Below are 12,360 nucleotides of genomic sequence, written 5' to 3'. Positions count from 1 at the left end.
CCTATGCACAGATTTTAAGAAAAAAGTTTCTGTAGCACAAATACGTAGTATGTATTCAATGCACAGTACTGAATTTGATTACACTGTACTGAATTTGATTACAGAATTGCACATCTATGAATAATGTGGGGATTTAAAAAAAAAAAAAAACACACAAAGAAAGATAAAAAGGTGTAGGGTATTCTTGCACTGTTTGTTATCTCACTAAAATTATCTCTACCACAATCATTTACTTTCTAGTTTAAAATGAGTCTGTTTTAAAGAGGGGGGCTAAATACAGCCAGAATAGTTAGGACAATCCACCAGAAGAAAACTGAGGGTTAGAGACTTTGGATGGAGCACATCAGGGCATCTGAAGACATGCTATGGGTACAAGGACCTGTGCATGGCATCCCCACTCCTTTCACCACACTGCTCACAAAACTCTCCTGGATTGACAGGGCTCCAATAGGCATGTAGGAGCAGAAGGCTGGGTGCTTGTGATAAGGTTTTTGTCAAAACCAGAGGTATCCATGGATAGCCAGGTCCATGTGCTTGTTGCTTAAACCACTATTCATTAGGTACATGATCCCTCCTGGACAGAGAGCCTGGACAGAGAACCCGGGCAGCATCAAAGGCTTTTTGTGCCATGTGCAATAGAAATAGCAGTGAAAAAAACCCCAACAAAACAGTTTCTTCCCCAGGTGGCGCACAGTTTAATGAAAAACTGCAAGCAATTCTGAGACTTACTGAACAAGTAATTCACTTCAGAGTTGGACTTGACGATCCTTGTGGGTCCCTTTCAACTCAGAATATTCTTTGATTCTGTGAAGTGGGAAAAAAGAAAAGGATGAGAAAACCAAGATAACAGCTGGTCACACAAACATCTGGATTTAGGGCTCTTAAAGCAAAGAAAATTCAGCTGTTTCTATTTGAGTTCTATCTACATTATTTTTATTTCATGTGACAGCTCTCAAAACAAATTGGTGGGGAGGGAGATGACAGGTCCCTCTTGGGAGATGTTTCTAGTGGGCTACCCCAGGAATGCGTCCAGGTCTCAGTGCTTTTCAGAATATTTCTTTTAATTCACTGTTGGCAAAAATTGAAACAACAGTCATACAGTTGTCGTAACCTAGACTGAAGTTGGTAATTTGGTTAGGGGAACTTACTCAAGCCACATAGGTCAATGCGCCTGAACACACTGATGAGATCAAAGACCACTGCTTTATCTGCTTAGGCTCCACATTTTTCCCCAGTGTCACTCCTCTCCTCAATGCTGTCCACCACACTGCATGCATGACCAGTGGAGCAGCGACTCCCAAACAGGTGGTCAGGCAGAAAGAGAACGATGTATTCCTCCTGCAGACAGCATTAGTGAAACCATTACTGAAATGCTGCATCCATTGCCACTGTCATGCTTCAGAAAGGATGTTTACCACGAAATTTTACAGGAACTCATATGCAGTGGTAATAGCTGTAATCTCAGACCATTTATCTGTGAGAAAATTAAGGGGTGATTTGACTCAAAACTGCAGCTGATACAGGTCCTTAAGCATAAAAATGGAGATGTTAAGGCATCACTGGCTAGGTTCTGAGGTTTAGACCACTTCAACCAATGAACCTTTGGAACAATTTACTTACTGATGCAGTAAGCCACATGATGGCTTACTTCAGTGATGGCTTCTCCATCACTGAACACTTTACATGATGATGAACCACTTGCTCAAAGCCAAGCTCTAGCCAAAGAAATATTATGAAGCGGAACTTACTGTCATGGAAAAGATCACACCAGATAATCCTCTGTAGTCTTAATACTTATGAATTACTATTATTTCCATCATAAATTAAATATATTTTCCTGGCCATCATGAAACTTGGATCTGAAGGCAACATGCAGATACAGCAAAGCAGCGAGAATGCAAATGTGTAAAACAATAATTTAGCCCACCACACCTCTACAGCAGGAAAAATGAAGAAGCAAACAAAAAAGGGGAGAAAAATAAGGGAAGGAAAAAAGTTTCATTTTCATGCCTGCAGAGACAAGCCACCTCTCTAGCTGTGTACAAGCTGAAAGAAAAAGGAGATACATTCATAGACACACACACACACACAGACACTTTATTTAGAAAGTTCTGTTTCATTGTAAATCACTTTTCCTTACCTGGGCTCTCGGACATTAGGACTGAGTAGATATAGCACTTCAGTTCTAGGACAGGCTGCTAATATGTCATTTTTCTAGCATAAAACTCTGGTTGCTTAGTAAAATTTTACCCACAGCTTTACTTCCCTTTATTTGGGCAGAGAGAGAAAGTTGAAATTATAGGCACAAATACAAGAATCTTTATGGTGAAGAGGCTTCGACAGCTGAGGCACCCTGATCTATGACTTCTTCCACTGCACAGTTACCTCACATCAACTGCAGATATAGCAGGACTCAACAGAAAAGGTTTGCTCTTTCTTTTTCCCCCTCTCTCAGGGAGAAAGGCATATTATAGAAACAAGTGTCTGTAGTTTTTAAGTGGTTCATACATTTTAACTGTTGCCTAATAGACTGCAGAGAGAAAAAGACTCCAGGCCAATTTAGTGTATAAGATAAGATAAAGAGCAGGTCCTTTAATCTCAGGCCTAAGGCCCAGGGAATCCATACCATGCGTGCCTCTAGATAGTGGTTCTATGATTTTATAATAAGGTCCATCCAATCCCAGTTCTGTCCTCCCCCAGTTCTGCCCCCCAACATGCCCCTTCGGGAATTGGGTCTGGGGGCATCTGGGATCCCTTCTTCCTCATCCTTGTCTTCTTCTCAGCACACACAGACCTTGGAGTTCCTCCAAAGTTCTGGGCTTGAAGGTCACTGTGTCTCTGTATTATCTTCTGGTCCAGGCCTTAGGATGTTTTTCTACAATTCTACCTTGAAAAGAAGACTGAACATGCTAACAGAATTTTAGTGATTGATATGAAATGGGATAATAGGGTTAGGTATGTGTAAACATTATGCTACAGGGTAAGGGACATAATACAGTTACATTAAAATCTACATTCATTACACATCTACTTCTAAAATCTATAAAAGTTTAAAAATAAAAAAAAAGCTCTGAGGCATCATAACAGAGTTGAGTATCTTAAATACCCAATGCATTTTATTTATTGTACATCATTGTGGGTTTTAACTCATTTTACATTTACACTATTATTCTGTGAAGATCTGAGTCCCAATAGGACTGAAAATGCCTCCACATACAGGAGCTTCCTCCAAGCTACTGACAGAATAATTTGCATTTCCCTGTCCAACAATTTGAAACTACTTTCTCATAAAAATACTTACTCTTTAAAAGCTTTGATCATTTCAATCTTAAAAGATTCCTGAGATAATGGGCACTTGTTTTTTTCTGAGACTGCCCTAAAATATTTGGCCAAAAATAGCACAAGTATTATTGATGCAAACAGGAAGCTTGTTGTTAGAAAAGGTTTTATTATGTCCATCCGAGTAAAACCTTCTTTTCTGTCCTGGTGACAGTGCATCACCACAAATCTCAGACAGTGATGTCTGAGGCAGTGCCAGCTGTGCCAGCTGTGGCTGAGTGCTGCTGAATGTCCATCTCTGACGGGGCATCTGTGGGGCCGGACTGTCCCTGAGCCCCAGACTTCACGGCGTGCACTGCGTAGTTAAGGCTCGTGCTTTCCGTCCAGCTCCACGAACCCCAGAGCGGATTATACAACATCCCATTCACAGTCTTGACTGAAAAGCCATCTAGGAAAGAAAGAAGCCATATAAAGGAACTGATGTTCTTAAATATTGTAAATCACTGCAACATCAAGGTCTTTAGAAGAGCAAGACTGAAATACACTTCTTCCTGCAGGCTGGGGAGCAGCACTTCACAAGCTGGGCTTTGTCAGACACCACCACATGCAGTGCCACTGGCACTGTGGGTGACAGCAGGTCCTGCTCCTGGCAGTGGCTTCAGCATCTCTGTGCCAGGCCACGTACCATCAGCACGCTACACGTGAGCCCCTGCAATGTGCTCTGCCAGAAACCCCAACTTCACACCACCACACCTGCGTGACTGGTAACGTTTTCTGTAAGCGGAGTCATTCTTCAGACTGACGTCACACACTCCAGAATCAAAATCTGAGCATATTTGGAAGGATTCTGCAGATTCCCTTTAGGAATGGAAAAATATAAGAAAGAGGCAGAAGAATGCCATCGAGGGCTCAGTGCAAATAAAGAGTGATTTATCACTCCCTGCTGAGCAGCGCTCAGTTCGCTGCATGGATCCGCTGTGTCCCAGCAGGATACAGGATGGAAGGCAGAAAACAAACACCCTATCAAAACAAATCACTCCACTGCACCTGCTTCTCCTTTTGAAGGAAGAACAGAAAGAACCACCAGTATGTGAACCAGTATTAGTCATGTTCCTTATGGCATCACTGCAAAGTGCCAGGAAAAGACCTTGCCAAGAGAATAGCTCCACTCATACTTCAGTTTCTTTGCAGTGAATTAAAGCAAAGTGAAATATTCCGTGACAGGGTTTTAAGACATCTGCAGCAAAGGAGGGCAATGGGCAGAACTCTTCCCAGCTCAGTGCTTTGTCTATTTTAAAAGCAATCAAACCAGGGCAATTTAATTAGACATAATTAAAATCAGTATAATAGTTTTTCAAGAAATGAGTAATGAATTTGTGGTAGGTTTTATCTTCACATTTTTGAAGAAATATTGTAGCAACATAATATGAATAGAGAACATGGAGCAGCAACCAAAACTAAAAACTTCTCCTCCCAAGGGAAAGATGCAAACAATGCAGTGTCAGCAGTGCAGCTCTGGAGTGCCAGTACAGTTATTGCCTCAGACCTGGCCTAGAGCACATGAACCACTTCAGAGCATACATTCTGCCACCAGAACACAATGGAAAACCTTGGAATTTTTATTTAGGCTATCAAAGAGAGGGCAGCTGTAACATGATTTGTTTGAGTAATCACTGCATTCTTAGGATTTCACTTAGTTTATTTATTTTTTGCAAAATCCAGTAAGCAGCAGTGTCTTTAAACCAGAAATTATAATATATGACTGTTAACTCAGTCAGGAAAAACTGTGTATTGTCTTTAGCACTCACTCCATCTAGCTTATTCCTTTGCTATTTCTACAGGGACTATTTGAATATCTCTCTCTGCATTCCCATCATTTGGCCTGGAACTTACTTGATTCCAGGAGGTGCTCCAGCTCTTCAGGGGGAACAAACTTCTCCCACTCATGTGTTCCTTCTGGTACAATGCCCATTATCTTTTCTGCAACCACAATTCCCAGGACATAGGACAACTGTGTTTTATTGATTGTCGTAATGAATAAAGAACCTTCAGGCTAATTAGAAGATTAAAATGTTCAATTAGAAGAATATTAATTTTAAGAATTGTAAATTTAATCACCTTAAAATATAGAATTTGTCAATCTGCAACTCTACACAATGCAAAAAGAAGTAATTTCTTCCCAAGATAGGTATTTAGAAGTATAACATTTAAATACAAGACAGAATATAATGTTGTAACAGTATGATGCAGTAGTCCTCAGAGTCAACATAATCAGAGTCTTGCATGGCCTAAAAACCATTTCCTTGCCCAAAGAACACCTAACCAAGAACAAAGTCACTTATAACATTTCCTGCCCAGGAAATGGTTAAATAAAAGGTATTAAGGCATATACAATATCTATTGTAAAAACTCCCCCAAACCAAAAAGCAATCAAACAAACAAACAAACAAAAAAACCCAAAACACTTTTTAATTGAAATCAAAGTAAAATGTCCAACGCTGCCTAATTTTTGAGACTCCTGAGTGCCGTGCTGTGCTTCTTTTAATGATCACATGATTAAAAAAACAAGGCCAGAAAATAATTAAAAGTCTTCAGAAGACTGTTTGGTAGAAATAAATGAAAATTTCTTTGTCCATATATGGCTAAAAATTAGTTCCATTCAAATAACCGATATTCCTTCTGATGATCAGAAAGATAAAGAGATTAAAGGAAAGCTGCTGCTTGTGTGCTGAGCCTACCATTCTTCTTTACCAAGAGGAATAACCACCTGATTATTTTCAAGTATAACTACGACCCTTTAAAAGCAATCCAGGAGCACATCTGATGTATTGCTGGAGCTGGAATAGCATCTTCTGAGTCAGAAACATCTGCTGAGAACTAAACACTGATGTTTACTACGATAGCATCAGCCTTGGCTGTTGCTCAGGTTTCTCCAGTGTCTTCTTACTCCTAGGTTAACACCTCAGTTTCAACACAGTCTGAGCCATAGCTGTCCATCAACAGCAGCACTGTCATGTTTTCTCTTACCTGGGTGAAATCAGATGCAACTTGACTTCTTAAGGTCTTGATGCAATGCAACATTGCAATACTAGGTAATAACACTAATAACACTAACACTTTGCTAAGGCAGGGTTGGGGAAATAAATTCCCCAACTAAAGGTGGGAAGATGTACTTGCGTCACAAAAGAAGAATGGTAGGCACCTCTAGAGTGCTTCTGACTGCAAAGTGGAGAAATGAATGCAGATGTGCTTTCACACTCCTTTAAATAAGAGCCATAATAATAGAGAATAAATATTGCCAATAATGAAAGCAAAAACTCTCTTACCTTTAACACCTGAGAACAACACTTGATAAACGTTTCAAGGTCAGCCACATGCTCCACTACTTCAGAAGCTACAATTACATCAAAGGTTTCCATAGACTCTTCCACAATCTCCTCCAGTGAACTGGACTTGTACTGTATTCTCTTGGCCAGGACTGGATCAAATGACTTGTGCCGATCTGCTGTTCTAATGTTGTCCTCCAGAGGATCAATTCCAGTAACTGAAGCTCCCAGTCTAGCTAAAGGCTAATAAAACAGAGTATAATTTATTCTCTGCATGAAAACAATTTACTTAAGGGTAACTTTGCAATGTACATACATGATGCAGAAAACATCCATTAGAGAACAAGACAAACAGCAGTATGATGAGCTCTGATCCAGCAATTTTATTTTAAATGTTTATCGAAGCAAGAAAACCCTTAGATTTGGAAGAGGTGGTGTTAATTTTCTTAGAAAATTATACACTGCAATATACACATATTATATACTGGAATATACTTGTCTTTTAGAATAATTTATTCTGAATCTATTTTGTTACACCAAATAAAGATTTCCTCCACTCTTACTCTCTGATAGAGGAAAAAAACAGAGAGGGGAAATCAACACAGTAATTAAAGGGGGGAAAACAATGCCGTATTTAATTACTGTCATTACTTTCTTCAACATCCACCTGTAATGGTAAATCCTCATATCTTTTTAATGGTTACTTAATATATGATTATCTCTGGGACTTTTTCACTGCTGAGAACTAAACACTGATGTTTACTAGGATAGCATCAGCCTTGGCTGTCACTCAGGTTTCTCCAGTGTCTTCTTACTCCTAGGTTAACACCTCAGTCATCACCTCTTTTGAAACTGAAACAGGCTGCAGAACATGACCACATGTATGATATTCCAACCTGAAATTTCCCAGTTGTTCAGCCTGAGAAGGTGATGCAGCACACCAGTTTTGCCAGCCTTGTAAGAGAGACCACTCTCACAAGGCTACAGGATTTGTTTAGAAGAGAAAAAAAAAAAAAAAGAAAGAAAGAAAGAAAAGAGGGGAGAGATTCAGGGTAAGTCATCCAGATCTGTAACCCTAAATCCACAAATCATCCCTGGTCTATTGATGGGACACAGCACTACTGTTCAGAGCCTTTGTGGACAAAGGGTTCCATCACAAACAGCAACTTCTCAGTCCCAGATTTGTGCAGACTTCTCAGGAAGCCTCTGTAACATCAGAAAATACTTCTTTGGTAATGAAGATTGTCATTATTCTAAGTATTCTTGCCTAGGCTTGTAAATTGAAAAAAAAAAAACAAACTCAAAGATGTTTTCATGTTCCTTCCCTTTTGAGTGTTTGAAATCTTATTTTACTGATGAACCTCAGAATTTTAGAATTTCTCATTACCACCTCTCTTGTTTTCTTAAACCACCACCACCACTATGCAAACCAAATATTCCATAGGGTTTGTAGGATACACTACACTATATTCAGTAACTAACATATCAAAGAAGAGAAAAGGTCCTCCTTGGAATATTAGAAACTAAGCAGTCTAACAGTAAACCAATTCAAATAACTTGTACACTTTTTAACCAGAAAACACAGAGCACGCTATTTCTTACCTCGCTTAGCAGTCCTCCACCACAGCCAACATCGAGAATCTTTACTCCAGAAAGTGGATTTCCCAGATGATAATTACAACTCATGCTCAACAGAGTATCTCTGAAAGAAAAGGGATGTGATTAAGGTCGAACACACAAGGTGCTTTAGGAGATGCAATGTTCAGTTACCTTAAGTACTGATAATTGTGTTTCTTTTACAATTTTTCTTTTTACAAGTTTTCTGAGGTTATGCAGAAATAGTACATTTAAGAAAAACTGTCTTCAAAACCATACCTAATAAATGGCACTCTAATATCGTTCATAGAATGAAGGGCTGAATACTCTCCTTCTTCATCCCACCACTTATGCGCAAGGAGCTGGAATTTTTTTATTTCCTTTGAATCCACTGATGAGTGTGAAGTGCTGAGAGGCCTCTTCACAGTGAGCCTAAATAATGAAAGCTGAATGTCATTAAACTAATACTGATATTTTCTATTGGCTGAAATTAAAGAAAAACAAATTCTGCATCAGAAAATGAAAAAAGGTAAAACTCATGTTCCTTTAGAGACTCTAGTTCAACTTGCTTAGTAGCACACAGATTTTATACACTATATGGGTGACACATCTTCCCAAACAGATGGCTGCATGCCTGTAATTTTTATGTCGGTAATTAACAAAATAGGAATAGGCCACTTCAAACATTTAAACATGAGTGAGATATAAAAATGGCTCCATGTGACACCGTCACAAAGTAAAATTAAATTGTTATGGAAAACGGTAGTCCCTGTCACATGGGATTATTTTAGATGCAATACTTACATGCTGCTTTTCATTTCAGTCAGTGAGATAGGCAGAGTACTACAGGATTTCAGTTGTATTTTCCAGTTGTAGTCCTGAAGGATACCTCTCAGGCCTGCCTGAAAAGACAGATCAGCATGGCCATCTGCATAAATAAAAGACAACCAAACGAAAAACATCAGCTTTAGGAGAGCTCAGAGGCAAAACACACAGTTGAAAGAATGCTGCTCTAGCACAATACTAACCATGCAAATCTTTGCACATTTGTTCACTACCATACTTCAGGAGTGCATGGGCATTAAATAAGAGTGTATGCTATTGACCACCCCTGTACTCCTCAAGTTACGTGCAATGCCATTTTTCAGAGCCTGAATGGAGCTTTTCATGCAGCCGAAATGTTTCAATCAGTGTGAATTTCCCCAAAATGTTTACTCTGATCATAAGGTGTGCATACACATACTTATCGACAGTGTTGGGATGACAAATACACAGCTGCACCCCCATCTTGCATTGTATGAACTGGTAAGGAAACGTAACTAAGAAAACCTCACGGACTGCGCAGACAGGCCAAGGACACTGTCCTGAAACTGCTCTCCGCTCCTGCTTCGCCGACGCAGAGCTCGGATCTCCTGGCACAGCGCACCCCCGCTTACATCGAACTGCTGCCCGGTCCCCTGAGCCCCCAAGATCACAGCAGTACCTCACTACACCCACAGCAAAACACCCCTGAGGATGATTTTAAGCTGCAGCGAGCGATGGAGCGATCCACAGACACCTCTGGGCTGCAAAGGAGGCGGCAGGGGACAAACACCTCCACTGGGAGAGCCCCCCCCTCCGCCCCGGGCAGCCGCTCCGGGCCCGCCGGGCGGGCACTGGGCTGGTGCGGCACTGCCAGCCCGGCCGGCGGTGCCGGGGACGCATCCAGGAGCTTACACACACACACTCGCCTGGAGGTGTGCGGGGCCCGGCTGCAGAGTAGTCGGGGAAGCGACGCCCCGTCACTCCGCCTGTACCGCGGGCCGCGCCAGACCCTCCCGCCCGCTCAGCCCCGCTCACCGCCCGCAGCCCCCGGCAGCGCGGCCGCCGCCCGCCGGCGCCGCAGGGCGAGGGTGAGCGCTCGGGTCGCCCCGGCGCCGCCGCCGCCCCACATCGCCGTCACCGCCGCCGCCGCCGCCGTCGCCCCGCCCCGGTCCGCTCCCGGCCGTGCCGGCTGACTCTCGGGCGGGAGCCGGGAAGGTTCCGCCCGGCGCTGGAGCCTCTGCGAATACCAACCCCGTACGGTGGCACTTGTCGCCAGGGCTTCACCTGGAGCGACTCTGTTTAAATGAGTACCCCCTTAGTCCTGATCCTTGCCTGTCTTGGAACAAGAAAAGGCTCCCTGAGCAGAGGCTCGTTCGGACGACACAGCGATGAACAGTTTTCAGTTTATTACCAAGAAACTCACCGGACTTGCAGGGCAGGGCACAAACCACGCGACTCCTCCGTTCAAGGAGAGGGGAGGCACGGCAGGCAAGCGATTCCCAGCAGCCTGCAGTGCTCCGCTGCGGGATGGAGCAGAACTCCTGGGCTCCCAGCATGGCTGGGCTCGAGACAAGCGCCCGAGTGCTTCCTCTCGGGAACCATCCAGGCTGGTTTGCTGCTGCCAGTTTCAGAGGCTGCCCTGTCACCTTTTACAGACAAAGCCAGGCTGTGGCCCAGGAAGACAAGGATGCCTTCCCCACTCCCTTGCCGGGCACTGCAGCCCAGGGCCCTAGACTGAGGTTCAGGTGAGCAGTTCTGCCAGTTCAGGGCTGACAAACACGGGGAACCTTTTCCCCCAAACTTGGGCTTCAGCATTCTCAAATCCCCATGGTGAGATAGTTTAACAAGCTTAAAATGGAAAAGAATTAAGCCAGTTTTTAAAAAGATTCATTTTCTGACACTTTATTGAGCTGCAGATCTCACAGGAAAGCCCAATAAGAACTAAAGCTGGCTCGAAGGGCACGGTGCAAAGCAAGATAAAGGTATGCCGTGGAAGCAGCAGCTGGCAGTGCTCCCGTGCTTGCCAGGCAGGTGACCGCAGGCCGGGTTCCCGCATGGCAGGAAGCACAGCCTGAACAAAGCCAAGGGCAAGGGCAGCCTCCAGACCGCAGGAAGTTTGGAGTAGTATAACCAGTCCTGGTTTGACTTGCTCTTACCTCTAATGCCATTTTGCTTTAACTGACCTTGCTTGGTACTTACAACCCTCACTGCTTGAAATCTGCCTGTTTACAGGTCTCCTATAAATACAGTATAATTCATGTAGTAAAGTTTGGATTTTTTTTTTCTTTTTAAAGCTAAATACAGACTGCTGAAAGGGCTCAAAAAAACTTAACAGCAATTACACCTATGGCAAACCTGCATCACTTCTCTACTCACCTGCTTTCCATCCAACAAAGCTCATGGTGCACTGAACTTAAGAGTCATTAATAACACCTCAGAGCTACTGAAAAAAACAGAGCTCAAAGAAATCCTATATGGTAGGACAGTCTCCTTAAGATACAAGACTAAGCCTTCCTTCAAACTGTGCATCTGCATATTACTTATACAAATTAATTTATTACTTGTCATTTATTTAGCAAAGGAAACACAAAATCTGAGCGAGAGCAAATCCTTACATTGCCATTGCTTTTATATTTGTGATTTTAAAATCAGTAACAAGCAATTAAATACATGCACACTGGCAAGTATTCTACTTAAGAGGATAAGCTTGTTTCAAACTAGAGGTTGTCCACAAGACAGGGCCTCAAACACAGAACAGAGTTTTTGTTATTGTGCCGTATTTCAAAATGCATGTAGTTGCTCCTTCTTTAAAGTCAGAATATTTTACCCAACTACTTTTTATTTGGCCTATCCATGAACACAGCTGGTTCCTGTTCTTACATGCTGTAGAGGGGACCTTGGGGTACATATTCACATTGGTTTTGTTGTATTCATCTTCAGAACAATCTGCACAGAAATCATTGTTCATTTGATTCCACACTATCCCTTATTTATTAAAAAAGTTTTCAAGGGAAATGCCTCCAAGTGTCATGTTGCTGCATAACATTCAAAATCCTATGTCTTGCTTTCCTGCAGTGCCCTGAAACGTTTTTGCAGCATTCATTTTAAAATGTAAAAGAATAGAGCAACAACCCAATTTAGACTTTTCCAGAAAGATACATACCCATTTTTGTATATATTTGCACATTTTCGGATCACCTCATAAGCATGGAATTAAAAGACTGGTTGTTATTTTAGCCTTTTCCGCTGAAAATCATTCCTAAGGGAGTTACTAAAGCCCAAAGAAGTCTAATGTATGTGATGCTGACAGAGTACTGATGATATTGAATTACTGAGTAGGCCGTTATAGTAAGAT

The 12,360-nt window shown here is 42.1% G+C and overlaps 1 protein-coding gene across 4 annotated transcripts; it reads right to left on the bottom strand.

The window, feature by feature from the left end:
* Positions 1-3,078: 3,078 nt before the first annotated feature.
* Positions 3,079-10,576, bottom strand: COQ3 (coenzyme Q3, methyltransferase). Of its 4 annotated transcripts, none has more exons than XM_032681389.1 (7): positions 10,429-10,576; positions 9,006-9,129; positions 8,481-8,633; positions 8,208-8,307; positions 6,606-6,848; positions 5,173-5,332; positions 3,079-3,727 (listed from the first exon to the last, which is right to left on the bottom strand). In XM_032681389.1, the coding sequence occupies exons 1-7, from the start codon at positions 10,559-10,561 to the stop codon at positions 3,510-3,512; spliced, it is 1,131 nt and encodes a 376-aa protein (XP_032537280.1). In that variant the 5' UTR covers positions 10,562-10,576; the 3' UTR covers positions 3,079-3,509. The 4 variants fall into 4 exon arrangements, with proteins under 4 accessions (XP_032537280.1, XP_032537281.1, XP_032537282.1 ...); XM_032681390.1 differs by lacking the exon at positions 10,429-10,576 and adding an exon at positions 10,041-10,144; XM_032681391.1 differs by lacking the exon at positions 10,429-10,576 and adding an exon at positions 9,685-9,782.
* Between the last annotated feature and the right edge of the window lie 1,784 nt (positions 10,577-12,360).

The sequence above is a fragment of the Chiroxiphia lanceolata genome, chromosome 3 (assembly GCF_009829145.1).
Source record: "Chiroxiphia lanceolata isolate bChiLan1 chromosome 3, bChiLan1.pri, whole genome shotgun sequence".
Taxonomy (NCBI): domain Eukaryota; kingdom Metazoa; phylum Chordata; class Aves; order Passeriformes; family Pipridae; genus Chiroxiphia; species Chiroxiphia lanceolata.
Note: the sequence above shows the minus strand (reverse complement) of the source record. Positions and strands in the feature narration are given on the sequence as shown.

Excerpts from the sequence above, each read along its gene's own strand:
- COQ3 (XM_032681389.1), bottom strand. The coding sequence starts at position 10,561 with ATGCTGGGAGCCCAGGAGTTCTGCTCCATCCCGCAGCGGAGCACTGCA. Across the intron at positions 8,308-8,480 it reads ATTAGAGTGCCATTTATTAG|AGATACTCTGTTGAGCATGA; the intron begins GTATGGTTTTGA and ends CTTTTCTTTCAG. Across the intron at positions 3,728-5,172 it reads GGAGCACCTCCTGGAATCAA|ATGGCTTTTCAGTCAAGACT; the intron begins GTAAGTTCCAGG and ends TTTCTTTCCTAG.